This window comes from Liolophura sinensis, chromosome 2 (assembly GCF_032854445.1).
Source record: "Liolophura sinensis isolate JHLJ2023 chromosome 2, CUHK_Ljap_v2, whole genome shotgun sequence".
NCBI classification, from domain to species: Eukaryota; Metazoa; Mollusca; class Polyplacophora; order Chitonida; family Chitonidae; genus Liolophura; species Liolophura sinensis.
The window spans coordinates 22,257,510-22,272,266 of NC_088296.1; the positions used below are offsets into that span (position 1 = coordinate 22,257,510).

The 14,757-nt window shown below is 39.1% G+C and overlaps 1 protein-coding gene across 4 annotated transcripts in view; it reads left to right on the forward strand.

Moving 5' to 3' along the window:
- The first annotated feature begins 2,463 nt into the window (after nt 1-2,463).
- LOC135462786 (paired amphipathic helix protein Sin3b-like) overlaps nt 2,464-14,757 on the forward strand; it is a 35,165-nt gene continuing 22,871 nt past the window's right edge. For all 4 annotated transcript variants that reach the window (XM_064740042.1, XM_064740041.1, XM_064740043.1 and 1 more), the window contains exons 1-5: nt 2,464-2,544; nt 8,097-8,202; nt 10,364-10,539; nt 11,408-11,657; nt 13,833-14,002. In XM_064740042.1, coding sequence (XP_064596112.1) covers nt 8,176-8,202; nt 10,364-10,539; nt 11,408-11,657; nt 13,833-14,002 — 623 coding nt within the window. In that variant the 5' untranslated portion in view covers nt 2,464-2,544; nt 8,097-8,175. The remainder of the gene's footprint in view (nt 2,545-8,096; nt 8,203-10,363; nt 10,540-11,407; nt 11,658-13,832; nt 14,003-14,757) is intronic.

The following is a 14,757-nucleotide window of genomic DNA, read 5'->3' on the forward strand; positions in this document are numbered from 1 at the left end:
TGGGAAATTAATATGGATAACTTCAATATTCGGTGAAAAGTAATAAATTTGTAAACACATATTTGAAATGGAGTAGATAAAGATTTCGTCAGTTTTATAATTAATCACATGTATAAAGAAAATAAAGACAAATAAGACTTTGAACTGTAATGGCTTCTCCACCTCCTGTTGAATTTTGTGTTTCTGCAGGCTGGTATCCAGCTTGAGTTGTTCTGTAACCAGAATAAAATCAAATAATGCAAGGAATTCTTCCAATGTTTTGTTCTTTATTCACATCAGTTTTTCTTTCGACATCAACTGGACTTCAGAGCAACTGCTGACAGGTTAGAGCGTTTACCTTGTGAACTGGGAGATGGGAGTTCAACCCAAAATGTGGCGATGTTTTCGCCTTTTTTGTCAGTCTTTGTACCTGGGCATAAACTTCCCTGGGTAGGCACCATAGCAGTATAAGTACTGGTCAGCCTGGTGTCAGTAGGCCTAAACTGTAAATGATGTCAGTAGGCCTATACTGTAACTTGGTGTAGCTGTTACTCGGTTGGTTGTCATGTCTGATGTCTTTGACCATACCAGTAATAATGGGATCACTTTGTTAAATGTGTTTGTATTAGGACGGCTTACTGTTTGTAGATAATTACCAGCATAATGTTGACGGCAACGTTACACTGAAGGAAAGAAATTTTTAAACAAGCAGATGATGTGATGAACTATTTTGCCTATTTGGAGGAGTACATTGTCTTTTTGGTTTGAGAATAAATAAACCCATTAAACTGCATTAATTCTTGGTTAAATTCAGTGATCCAACTACATGTAGTATCAGTACTTAACATCCTTTTACTCTTGTGCCGATATAATTTGAAACATATGATCTTTCATTAGGACAAGTATTTTAGGTTGGATCATGTATTTGGGGCCAAACTCAGAAACACCATTATATATGTGCAAGAAATGCTACCATTTTACATTTTTGTATAGGCCTGAATACGTCTACCAACTGATGGTATCTCGGAACTCGTCACATCACCTTTTTTTCCTGATGTTCGTCAGAAGAAGTAACTTTTGGTAACATTATTTTCAGTCATCTTTCACTCATGGGGAAAAAAAAGAGTTATTCCAACATACAGTGTCGTGATTAGAGTTGGGAAAACTTCCTGTGACGTCAGAGTTCCAAAACTCTGATAGTATGGTCCATAAAGCCTACCTCAGAATTCAAATGTTTGAGCGCCTTTAACTCTTTTCACAAAAATCTAAAAAAGTGGTCTATTTAGTGATGCCTACTTCGATTTTTAGAGGACTTCCACTAAGAAGTTATGGATTTACCCAGAGAGGTTAAAAATACACTCAGACGTAACTTCAAGAACAGCATGGTTTTCTCTGTTTCAGCTTCCATGGCTCAGTTGGTTAGTGCGCTAGCACAGCGTAATGACCCAGAAGCCTCTCACCAATGCGGTCGCTGTGAGTTCAAGTCCATCTCATGCTGGTTTCTTCTCCAGCCGTACATGGGAATCTCTTCCAGCAACCTGCGGATGGTTGTGGGTTTCCCCCGGGCTCTGCCCGGTTTCCACTCACCGTTATGCTAAGTGAAATATTCTTGAGTACGGCATAAAACACCAATCAAATAAATAAATAAAATCTCTTCCATATGATAAATCTTTTATACAATTTATACTGTGTTTATTCAAGCAACATTTCAATGTTTTTAGTATAAGGATCAGTTGGGGTTAGTACCATGCATATAGTAGACAAATGAAGAAAAATGATTTCACAATGCCAGATATTATTTAAGGGAGAAAAAAACATAAAAATGATGACAAAATCAGATTAAAGAGAGTGAAAGCTTAACTATAAACTATGGCCTTTAGTTTTTTTTTTCTTTTTGTCTTTTTTTTCTACAGAAGGAAAATGGAATTTGAAAATATCTTTGTATGGAAGGTATTTGGGGACCACCTCTTTGTACTGGTATATATCATCTGTGCATAATAATGTTCTGACAATATTTATTTCATGAATATATTAAAAATATAAACATGATCAATATCCAGGTTGAACACATTTGTTAGCTGAAAAGATGAAATTCTAGTGCAAATACATTGATTAGACATGTGTTACATCATCATTTATAACATTACATAAGGTGATGTAATATTATGCAAAAACAATATATACCAAGAGGTGGCTACAATTAAATATCACCATACATGTAGGCTCCTTTCTTAAAATAAGAGCAAAAAGAATAAAACTGTGGCTCAAACTTGGTATTTTTCATCTCTTCATAACATGTTTGACGAAGTTTTCGCCCTGGACAACTTTGTACCAGGAATATAAAATGAATGAAATCAACAGCTGACAAGTCATCGTGAGACTGCTTTTTGTTTACAGGGTTTGCCGCGCCATGTTCAAATGAAACACGTGTTTTGATTGGTCGAGACCAAATGACGTAGGGGAGTTCCATGTTCAACTAGCTGATGTTGAATGGGGGTTTCCTATCTGGCACCCCTCGACATAATCCGGAAAAATCCTGGTCATCGTTCATTCTAATTAAGTCAGGTAAGTGTTACCGGTTTTATGAATATCTAGTGAATCTTGATTTTAGAATCTGTACAAAATTTAGCCCCGAAATAGATTTCAAGAGGATGATTAGCAATCCTGTATGTTTACCTTGGGTACAACCTATGCCCAAAATGCTGCCCTAACACAGAAAATCCTTTCTTCTGCCTGGCTCTGGTGTGGATGTAAGGACAGGTCGGTAAGATTCACCGTGATTTCCAAGGCACTGTGTTGCTTTTGAAACACGATTTGAATGCTTTTAGTGCTGGACAGCATAAGACAAGACTGTCAAAGTCAAGACGTGGAAGGGTTATGCAGATAGACTCGCCCACTTTTCTGTCTGCTCGTTCCCCAGCCTTCTGTGGTTTTTGGTCGTTGATTTTTGACGTTAACACTTAGCTTGGCTCCCGGACTTGCCCTGGAAGCGATACTTCATTTTTCGGACAGTAATTCGTGATGTTTTTGCAGAAATCTGAGATCACAGATAAAGCAGAATTTGGTTAGACTCAAGGGAGACTTTTCTGGTCTTAGTCTTTTCCGCGCTGACTAACTCAGCTGCCATGTTACATGTCTGTTCGGTTTGGAGGGTTGAGAATACTTCAAAGTTTGCCTTAGTAACCTTCATGAAATTTTGTGGAATTGTTAAAATATGAAAATTTATTTATTGGGCTACACGGTGACAAGGATAAATATTTGCATGGGCCAGGAACGAGTTCTTATTTTTGCGGAGAAATTCTGCGAAATTGAACATGGTTGTAGTTGCGGGAAGAAATTTTTGTGTATGCTGGGCGAGCTCATGTTTAAGCTGGGTCAGGGGTGGGAGGTTGCGGCTTGCCTGATTATATGTGGCTTCTGTGCTTCTCCGTGTTGCCGAAGAGAATTATTTCTCTATTGGTTGTGAATTTTTTTGTATTATTTACGTTCAGAATTGATCAAAATGCTGTGAAACATTTTAATTTAGCCCAAGAGAAAGTTGACGTTTTGACGTCGTGCAACCTTTCACATCCGTTAAGTTGGGCTGCCCCAAACTGTCCCGCTGCGGAATAGTCCATATGTGAAGGGGTCGTAGGCTTTTATTTTTACAGTACAGTCGTGTTCGTTGACTTGGTAGCCATTTTACTGGTTGGAAACTGTTGGGCGCAGACATTTAGCATATTTTACCTTCTCTGAAGCCAACCTGGAAGCTGTATTCTTTTGTTGATAAGGTTATTATGGCTCGCTTGCTGTGTATGTACGAATCGAGAGGAGTTGGAAGCTTGCCAAAATGAAGAACAGGACTGAACGCACAACTGCTAAAAGATCATCAGTGAATAAAGGAGCCAAATATGTGTAGTAATTCCAGAGGCTAAATATGACACCATAAACAGTGATTGGATAGCAGTCATGGTAGTAACACAGGTAATAACAAAGCTGACGTAAAAAAAAAAACAAGAACACATTTGGTTATGTTTTATTGTCATAAAATATTTTCTGTGAACTTATATTTGTGGGCTTTATGAGTAGCTTAGAGTCAAAATAGAATTTGTATGTAGGAAACTGTTTTATGGCTCAGTCTTCATGTATTATTAGTCTGAGATTGTTCTTCAGATTTTGGGAAAAATTTTGTTCAGTCTTGTCGATAGTTTTGGAGAAAAAGTGTAGCCATAAAATCAACTGTGTTCTTTTATTATTAGTGGGTCAGCAGAGATGACGACCACAGTAAAATTTGTGTGTTTTAGCATAGCCTTCGGATGAGTAAGTCGGAGGAATGAAATGCATGGCAAAACCTACTTTTCATGGGCTAAAATCAGATAACTTACATGTGCCTATAGCGTTGCTTTTTTCTGAACAATTTTCACCGCATTCCATGGGGTACTGTAGAGATAATTCGAAGATATCTCTCATTTGTGCCATGGGAGAATAAATTTCCAAAACAACATCGTTATCCACTGTTGCTTGCTCTGTTCTTCTCTATCTTGGCATACTTAAGCAAGGTTGTGAGGTATTTTTTAGATGTCTATTTCACCACATGACTGACGTACCATGAGGTCAGTCACAGACACATGTTGTCATGCAGCAATTTTTCTCGAAACAGACCTCTTGGAGTTTCTGAGATTTTCTGGGGAATTACCCTTCAGAGGTTGGTACCAGTTGTTACAAAAAGTGCACAAATGTGTCTACTTACGGACTGTTGCTGTATGGATTTAGGTATTGTATATGCTGCAGACTTTGCTGCTAGGGGGCCACTTTCACAAAACTTTGTAAATCATTTTTTTGTAACTTTTCTCGTAAATGACATTGCCTTATGGCATTATAACCCAGACAACGTCTTTTACGAAAGAAGTTACAAGAAATGTGACTTGGAAAGTTTTGTGTAAGTGACCCAGGGTACCTTAGTACAGAAAGAATGTGATAATCAGTGCATAAGTTGTCTGGCAAAGGATGGCTAGTGGTCCTCACATGTCAGTTTATGTAAGCCTGCCTTAAAGGAATTATGTAGCTGGCATTGGTGAAGCAGCACATCACAGTAGTATGAAGTAGTACATAGATGTCAGTGATTCTGAAAGCAGGCAAACTAACTTAAACTGATAACTGATACAGATATGCTCTGATTGGTTGCTTATTTGGAATGGTAGTCACTATTGCTAGCATATGTGTGACAATGGTTTGAAACCATGAAATTTATGTTACCCTAATTCCTCAACCTTTTTACATGCAAAAGAGCAACTTTCAGTGTAATTTTTACACATTTTTAATTTGTTTTTAAAAAAACTGCATTGGTTGGAGTGGCCAGTTTCAGGGCTTCACAAAGGTATAATTTTATCAGTCAACACAGAAAAATTCCTTCTGCATAAGTTTGAATAAACACCTTTCAAACATGCGAAAAGGCTGAAGGAGTACAGTAAGTCTTGTTTAAATGGACTGGGTAGACATTAGTCCTTTTAAGTAAAGAGTGAGTGAGTGAGTGCGTGCTTGGGGTTTAAAGCTATTCTTTACAATTTTTCAGTCATATGACAACGAAGGAATCTTTAGAGTGTATGAAAAGCGCGTCCCTTTTGCAAGCTGGATTTCACTTAGACGCCTTACCAAAGGCAAGTAAGCTGCACTGCCCGAGCCATTATACTGATACGGGTCAACCAGTTGTTGCACTATCCCCTTCATACAGAACGCGGAGCGAGGGAGTTACAACTTCCTCCTTTAAGGCCTCAAGTGTGACTTTACCCAGGATTGACCCTGGATGTACTGTTTAAGTAAAGAGTATGTACATGTATGAAGACAAGGAAGAGGAGTCAAGCTGCACCACGAGAGAACAATGTTGTGGTAAAATTGGTGTTTTACGCCGTACTCAAGAATATTTCACTTGTTTGACGGCAGCCAGCATTATGGTGGGAGGAAACCGGGCAGAGCAAGGAGGAAACCCACGACCATCTTCTTGTACTTAGGTACTCTGGATCACTTCTTCTTTTTTCTTGTGTTCGATATTCCTGCTTCCTCAGTAATTAATTGAATTTACATTATTGCCGTTTTGTATAATCAAATATCTCAAATAGATAAATGACAGATGTGCTTGTAGAAGCGGTACATGCAGATTTGCTTGTTGTGAGTGAGTGTAATAAGATATTGAATCCTGAACCATATTGAAGGCTCGGGTCATAAAAGTGAAATGTTTTTCAGTATGCCCTAAAACACCTACAGGGGAAAATAAGCGATTGCCAATGACAACCGTATGAACCATTTTTGTGAGTACCTGGTGATGTGTGGGTTGCTATTCTGGCGAGGAAAGTCTGAACAATGTTTGTTTTTTTTTTATGAAATTCAAGCAAGGATATAAAACTTGCCCAAGTGTGGGTTTATAGTTACAACTACAGAGCAAACCCAGTATAAACTGTAGATGTTAAGTTGGGCATATTGTGTCTGAGCCCCTATCAACTGCCCGACGTTAATCTCTGTCACATTTGTCTGATAGTCGCTAGTGAAAGACATGCTAGTATGACATGCACATTTGAATCCTGGGCAGCAGAGAGACTGAGTTTTTTGAGTTTTTGAATCCATGTGGTACCAATGAATCCCGCTTACCCAATACCATGTGAACCTCCTAAACAAAAAGAGTGTTAAAGATAGTTTCATTTTGGCACGTGGCTTTCAACTTTTTCATCGCACTGGGCAGTGTGAATGAAGTGAAAATTGATTTCATTTTCCTTGATATTCACTACAGTTAAAACAAAAACTAGCAGGGTGGTGATAGAATTGCTTTTATAGAAGGTATTTGTCGTTTACTGCGAGTTTGAAAACTGGACTCGACGGGCTTCCAACCACCTGTCGGGATAAAACTGATATGTTGCCAAATCTCATGATCAAGAATAGCTTAACAAAATATTCACTCTTTTCAGTGAGTAATTCAAATATCTCCACCATTTTCCAACATTCAGTGGTTGAGTACGTTATACTGATTTCCGTCCTTCTGTGTGAAGTACAGCAGCAACGCACGTAGTAGCACCTGTTATTTTCATGCTGATTTCAACAAAATAAATACTCCACTGTGGATAGTGTAAAGAATGTTTAAATTTATTTATTTGTTTATTTGAATGGTGTTTTACGCCGTTCTCAAGAATATTTCACTTATATGACGGCGGCGGCCAGCATTATGGTGGGAGGAAACCCACGACCATCTACAATTTGCTGACAGACCTTCCCATGTACGGCCGGAAAGGAAGCCAGCATGAGCTGGACTTGAACTCACAAGGAATGTTTAAAGAGTATTACTACTATGCAAACAAGTTCAAATCATTGACATGCACTGTATATTATCTTCTGTGTATTGAGTTTGATAACCACCCTCACTGTTTATTCAAGGATCAGTCGTGTTCAATCACATATTGTAACAAAAGAGGACAAAATTGTGGTTCCTGGTCTTGTGAAGTTGGCCCCTAGACAGTTAGCCCCAAAGCAAATTTTAATATTTTCCCCCTCTGACCTATCGACTAAATGAGATGTTGAACATGTCACATGCTGAATGTCATTTTAATGACATCAAGAAAGCACTGAGATGTTAACTCTGTTGGATAATTGGGTAATTATCATGACATTTCTACTTCCATCATGATGACTGAATGCTTTTACCTTGTGAATTTTAGCTTTCCATGTGGGAATGCATTGTTGTAAATGTTTTCTTCCACAATGTATTTGGGATGAATGGAGTACGTAGTATTTGTCAGTCTTGCTTCGTGCTGAGTGTAGGTGGTTCTGCAGTTCGAAGTGCTGGTTGGTCTGATGTCTGGGTGCAACGCTGCGTCAAGCGCATTTACCTGAGTCGTGTATTTCTTCACTGCATGGTGTTCTTCAAGTTATGCCTGATACAGTTCGTGATTGCTTTGTGAAAGAAGTCCTTGTTGTGCTCGAATTTTGGCTCTATTGATGTAACCCTGCTAATATGGAGTCATTTGTAACGATTCACGGAAATTGGAGACACTTCTGTGATGTGACTAATTGTGTTGAATTGATTGAATTGATGTTGAAAGCAATGTTTATACCCCAAGCAAGCAAACAAATTAAGATGTGCCTCCCATTTACAGGTGTTCTTCTGTGGCTGTCAAGGTAGATAACTCTTGCTAACTGAACAACACAACCCATGTTCCCTGGTCTAGGCTTACCATGCAACGGCGCATAGAGGATCAGCAGGTAAGATGACATCAGGAAGTACACCTGTCCTTTATTATAACAAGCTTCATTATAACACCTGATTCCATGGAACACTGTCATAGATGTGTTCCCCGAATTTTGCTTGAAGCTTTTGTTTCACACACCTGTAAATAATTTCAAAGTTTTCTGTGTAGATAAACGTGTTGACTGCAACACTGCTTGATTTAAATTTGTGGTCTGTCTCATTGACTTTGTCCCACTTATTTGCAAGTAATGAATGAATCTTTTTTTTTTTTACAATGTTTGATGTGCGTATAGAAATATAATGGAGAAAGATCGTCTAATCTGTATGAAATGTTGGTATGTCCCAGCATTTGTTCCTGTTACAGACATGCTTATGTGATTGGAAGTCCTGGGAAAAAGAGGATTATCGTGAAAAAAAAAATTATTAACATTGCTCAAAATAAAATGTGGCTTTTCAGTTTATTTTATTCCATTTTGTCATTGTTTGTGTTGGTTAGGGATATTTATTTCAAACAGCACCAATTTCATTTTGTGTTTTACGAACAAGCCAACGAAGCTTTTTTCGATGATGGCCTGAGCGACGTCAGCAGTATCAATGAGGACTTGTCACTTGCCCGGCAACAGGACCTTGATGTCATCGTATTGATGTCAAATTAAGAAATAATGTTGCTGCTATGGGTGTTTAGTGGCAGTTAGATACCCAGGATGAAACCTCAGCTGAAGTACAGTTCTTTACATGAGCTCATGTAATTTGTAAATGCAAAATTAGGAATCGGACTAGTAGAACTCTGAGAATACTGGTCCTGCTGGCCAGTTAGACGTTCTGCTTAAATTCTACCCCTGATCTTGATGTCATTTTATTGATGTCAAATTAAGACATAATGTTGCTGCTATGGGTGTCTGGTGACAGGGTTCACACAGGTTCTTGACAGTTCTTGAAAGTCATTAAATACATTTGGAAAATTCAGGCCCCTGGAATTGTCTTGAATTTTTTATATTATTTTGACAGTTCTTTAAAAGTCTTGAATTTAATGAGAATCCAATAAAATGATTTCAAAGTTGAACTGCATGTCAGCATGAAACGAAATCCTTAAATGTGCGCTCACCACCCATCTGATAAAATGGTTTGGTCCTCGGGGTGAAATGATACAATTCCTGATGTGAGGGGATGCCAACATGGAATGTTGTCAAATAGTGAAAGTTTAAATTCAATTCAAATTAATTGTCACCTTCCTCTGCCTACCGCTAGCTGAACTAGAGAACAATACATGACGAATGTCGCAAGCTACCGCATTTTGTTCATAATGAGTGCGCATGCTCACGACGGAAAAATGTGGCTCTGAAAGTGAAATAGTAAGCCCTACTTTCTTTAATAACCAAAACTTAGCTGCTGATTTGTCTCTCCTCTGCCCCCTTCCCCCGATGCGTAGGACTGATTAGAAATGTTTTAACACTGGAGCCTTCTCAGGTGTTATTGTTTGCGTAGCCAATATGGAAGTTAATAGGTGGTTTGTAGGCGTTGTGGTTTGTTGACAGCGCAGATGCATTGACCCAATTAATAAAATAAAGCTGTGGGCCTCAACATAATCCGGTGAGAGCAGGAAGCTGGTTATGGCACTTCGTGCATAATGGCATTGAGTTCAAGTTCAGTAGAACAAATTATATCAATACTTTGTAGCATCACAGCACCAGATAACAGCTTTCGTTCAGTTGTATCAGCCTGGGAAGAGGTGGTTTAAGCAACTGGCACGACTTCCATTTTCTGTTAGCTGTTGTGATATCATATGCTGAGGATGGCTTCGTTCACGATGTTAAGCCAGCCAAATGGGAAGGAAAGTTACAATGATACTGTACTATACATGTTTAATAAGTATCTAGCTGGAATGTTATGATAGAGGGCTCTTGAATTTGGACTGGGTTGGGTACTTCTTGAAAAAGTTCTTAAAAAATTCTTAAATTAGAGGTCACATAATCTATGCGAACCCTGTGAATAATTTAGATCAAAGGTATAGACAGCACAATGTTATAATTGAAACTGATACATTTCAACATCCTTCTACCATATATCTTTGACCTAACAATGGCTCAAGGTCCTGCATTAGACTAACGCCGCCTCGCAGGGCAAAAAAACTATGCCACCTCCCATTACCCCTGTACATGGTGTCTCTCTCTGCAGCCACCCAGAAGACTTACCCCTAGTGAGGCATACCGCCCTGGTCCACCAATAGGGGGCACTAACAGCCTCCCTGGGGGAGGGGCAGGGGGCGTTAGCGGGAGCAGTCAGAGGTTCGGAGAGCTCAGTGATGCTATCAGCAGCAGCAGTCATATACCGTATCCCATGCAAGGCTATCCGTGAGTACTCAGTAGATTTATGTGAGTGAGAAGTTCGATTATCATTCACTGTTAGTTAGTTCTTGATCTGTACAGAATTGATGCTATTATCTGATTGGCTGAACCTGGATATGTGAGGTCACATGCAAAGTCTTCACAACTTTGGACTGATTTGAGTACAAACCAGTTAAATCTACATCACCCAAAATTTGGGTGAAGCCTTTGTTTTCCTATTTGTTGGCTTAGACCAAATTTTAGGTATTGTAAATGTAGATCGAAGTGGTGTGCACTCCAGTTGGTGTATGGGTTTGCCATTTTCTCACAGCAGCCAATCAGCACTTGATCTCTGTCCTGTTAATGTGGAAACATCACAATCGAAGCTGATGGGCTTTTTGTGTTAGGTTGTTAGGAGAATTCCTGGCACTGCTCTTAAAACAAATGGCATTCACAAATAATGAGGGTGACATTCTGATTGTGTCGAGTATGGAAATGTTCGTGAAAATTACAGTTGTGGAAACGTAAAGAAAAAAAAGGTGATACAAAGTGGAGAACGCAATCAGAATTGTTCATATACAGTTAGTTTTTTATGGGGAATCTCTAACTTGTACCCTTACTGTCAGTCAATCGGTTTTACTGAAGATACAGTGTAACTTTGCTAAACTTCTCTCAGACAGCTTGACAAAAACTGTCAGCTTAATAAAATTTAGGACAAAGAATTGTGCTTTAGCTCCAAGTTTATCATTTTACCATATCCATCAACAAGCTGGTACCACTGGTTTCATTTTGCTCTGTGACTTCTCTGTTTATTCTGAGCACCTATGGTTTTGCATTATGCTACATGTTTTCATATTGGTGGATCAAAAGAGCACTGTCCATTTCTCTGTCACAGACCTGTGGCCCAGCCCACTCCAGCTCACCATGCCCCGCCCCCAACCATCCATCATAACCCTCCACTACAGGGACCAGCCACTGTGCAAAGTCCAAGCCACATGAGTCAACCACTGGCCCAGCCCATGCCACAGGCTCCTCCACCCACTCAGGTGGCTGCCCCACCCCCGGCATCTTCAGCACCAACCACAGGCCCTCCTGCTGGACCCGGGACAGGGCCAGTAGCAGTGCCCTTGCCACTCACCACACCGGTATGTATTCGTTATTAAAATTATTATCTTCTTGTTTTTTTTTTAATTTTTTCTTTCTGGGTTTTCTTTCTGAATTGAAATTTCATACATTCTGAATTAGAGGTTAAGTGCGTGTTTTGGGGTGTTTCATCTTTTTCCAAAAGTATTAGGTGTTTTTCTTCTGTGGTGTGCCACTGCTTCAACGGCCTAATGGGTAGAGCGTCTGCATCGAAGTCAGGAGACCCCGCGATCAAACCCGGGTCAGGCCATACCAAAGACTTTAAAAATGATACTTACTGCTGCCTCGCTTGGCTCTCAGCACTCATTATAATGTGACTGGGTGAGGTGTCATGTCCGATGTGTTCGGCATGATACTTCAGTGTATTCACCCTGCCACGAGAAAGCACACTGTGTACACACACCTAATGACTCCTTGTTGTTATATGGCTGAAAAATTGTTAAGTACAAGGTTTAACCCCAAGCATTCATTCATTCATTTTTCTTTTGTGGACTTGGCCTCTTGCTTTGAAGAAAGCTATTCTGTGCTTTAATTTTGATCACACTGATGAAAATTGGTGGGCGACATGTAACCAACTTGGTTTCTCAGTACTTTCAGAATGCTCTTTATAAGTATGTTGTTGGATTATATTTCCTAGAATGCGGAAGAACCAGCCTTCGCACACATAAACAGATTGCACCAGCCAGGATTTGAACTCTAGCTGATTATGAAATTCAAAATTTTATTAAGAAGCAAAGTTTAACCAGTCATGTTTTACGCTATACTCAAGAATATGTCACTTATACGACGGCGGCCAGCATTATGGTGGGTGGAAAGCGAGCAGAGCCCGGGGTAAACCCATGAACATCCGCAGTTTGCTGATAGACCTCCCCACGTACGGCGGGAGAGGAAGCCAGCATAAGCTGGACTTGAACTCCCAGTGACCACATTGGTGAGAGGCTCCATGGAGGCCCTTAACTGGTCATAAACATCACTTGTTTGTGATGCATTGGATTTCACATGTTGTATATTTCATAGATAAGGTCATACAACATGTTTGCATATTTATTTGTCGCCATGATATGGCTGGAAAATTACAGATGTGGTGTTAAGATATTCATAAATTATTCGTAATCAAGAATATCTCACTCCCATAACTGCCATTAGAATACTGCTATTAGTAATTTCAGGGATAAATTGAATAGTTCACATTGTTTGCAGACTGGACAATATGCTAGCTCCAAATCTGGTGCAAATTTCTCCAAGGTTTGTCCGCTGTCGTTATGTTATTGTATCGTCGGTGTCTACAATGTATTAAGCTTGTTGCGCTCTATTTCTTCAGGTTTCTGTTTTGTCCAGTGAAACATGTAATACTTTAAGCTATAAATGTTCTGGCCTGAACATTCTGGACCATGCTCTTGCATATACATGTAATATTGACATGTTTTTAGGTTGTTGTTTTTGTTGGTTTTTTGCGTTTAGCCTTGTTTGGTGTAAAAATGCAAATAAGCTTGATGATTAGGGAATAAAGATCCAATTTTAAAATGAAATTGAAAGAAAATCACATTCTAGATTGAAACTTGTTTAATGTAGTGCTTTTTTCTCAGTTTCAAGTTTCTTCAACATGTGCTTTAATGCTTGGGTTTCTCACTTTCATTGATGAAATATTCCACCATGTGGGAAGAAATAAAATGTGATCAGAGGCAGAAAAGTGGAAAAAGATTTCATATTTTGTATCAATGTTCACAAGCTCTAGCTTAAGTTAAGGATGATTTATTTTTTGTTAAAAGAAGTTAAACTTTTTTATAATATGTACGACATACTTGTATGTTTGTTGTAAAATTGCATTTACAAATTATTCAAAATCAGCATGTCACAAACTTCTACTTAAAGAGCCAAAATCTGCATGGATACTTGGTATGCTGTTTTCAGAACATATTTGTTGTTGTTAATGAATGTAAAGGTTATGCAAAAGAAAGCCACATGTACGTGTGACATTTCACTGTTTGCCAAACAGAGAGTAAAGTTACCACTTTTGCCGATTTTAATCACAAAATGTAATTAATGCAGATCTCATACCAGTTATGTCTTGATTTACTGTCTCAAGACATTTTGCTTAAAATGGCAAAATTACTCATTTGTCCTGAGTACATTAACACAAAATATGTATATTTTTTGATTTATCTCCCCTTCTCCAGCAGGGGGCTGCCAATGTGTCTGTCCCAGGTCAGCAGCAACAGCAGCAGTTCCAGAGGTTAAAGGTCGAGGATGCCCTGTCTTACTTGGATCAGGTTAAACTCCAGTTTGGTAACCAGCCGCAAGTGTACAATGACTTTCTGGACATCATGAAGGAGTTCAAATCACAAACGTGAGTCTTATGAAAAGAATAAAATTCAGGTTTACAAACTAGACTTGATTCACAAAAAAAGGTGCTGAACTAAACTCTTGCACAGAAAATATCCAGCTTTTGCTGTTTCAGTTGTGTTATACCTTAAATGACCAGAAATTTAGGGGCCTCCATGGCTCAGTTGTTTATGACTCAGTGCATCGTAATGACCCAGGAGTCTCTCACCAATGCAGTCGCTGTGAGTTCAAGTCCAACTCATGCTGGATTCTCTCCTGTCGTTTGTGGGAAGGTCTGGCAGCAAGCTGGGGATGGTCGTGGGTTTCCCCCGGATTCTTCCTGGTTTCCATCCACCATAATGCTGGCCGCCATCGTGTAAGTGAAATATTCTTGAGTACAGCGTAAAACACCAGTCAAATAAATAAACAACCATTAATTTCATTCATGACTATCTTGCCCATTTTCCCTGGTTCTGAGAGTTCAGAATCAGGGAAATAGAATTGGCTATAGAAAGGTGTTTTGAGGTTTGCTTTGAACATATTCTATATTTGATGATATTCTACTGGAAAATTATACGTTTCAGCACCAAATAGAATATTTTGTGAAAATATATTTTCCTGTAAAAGTGCATTTTTGTGGTGAACTATTAAATCATGTAGGGCGAAGATTGGTGATTTACTCAGGGTATTCGTTCCACCCGTAAACCAGATGGGTTGTGATACAGGTAGACAATTCTTGACTGTGGGATTTAACTGCAATCAGTCTAGCTCACGGAGTCT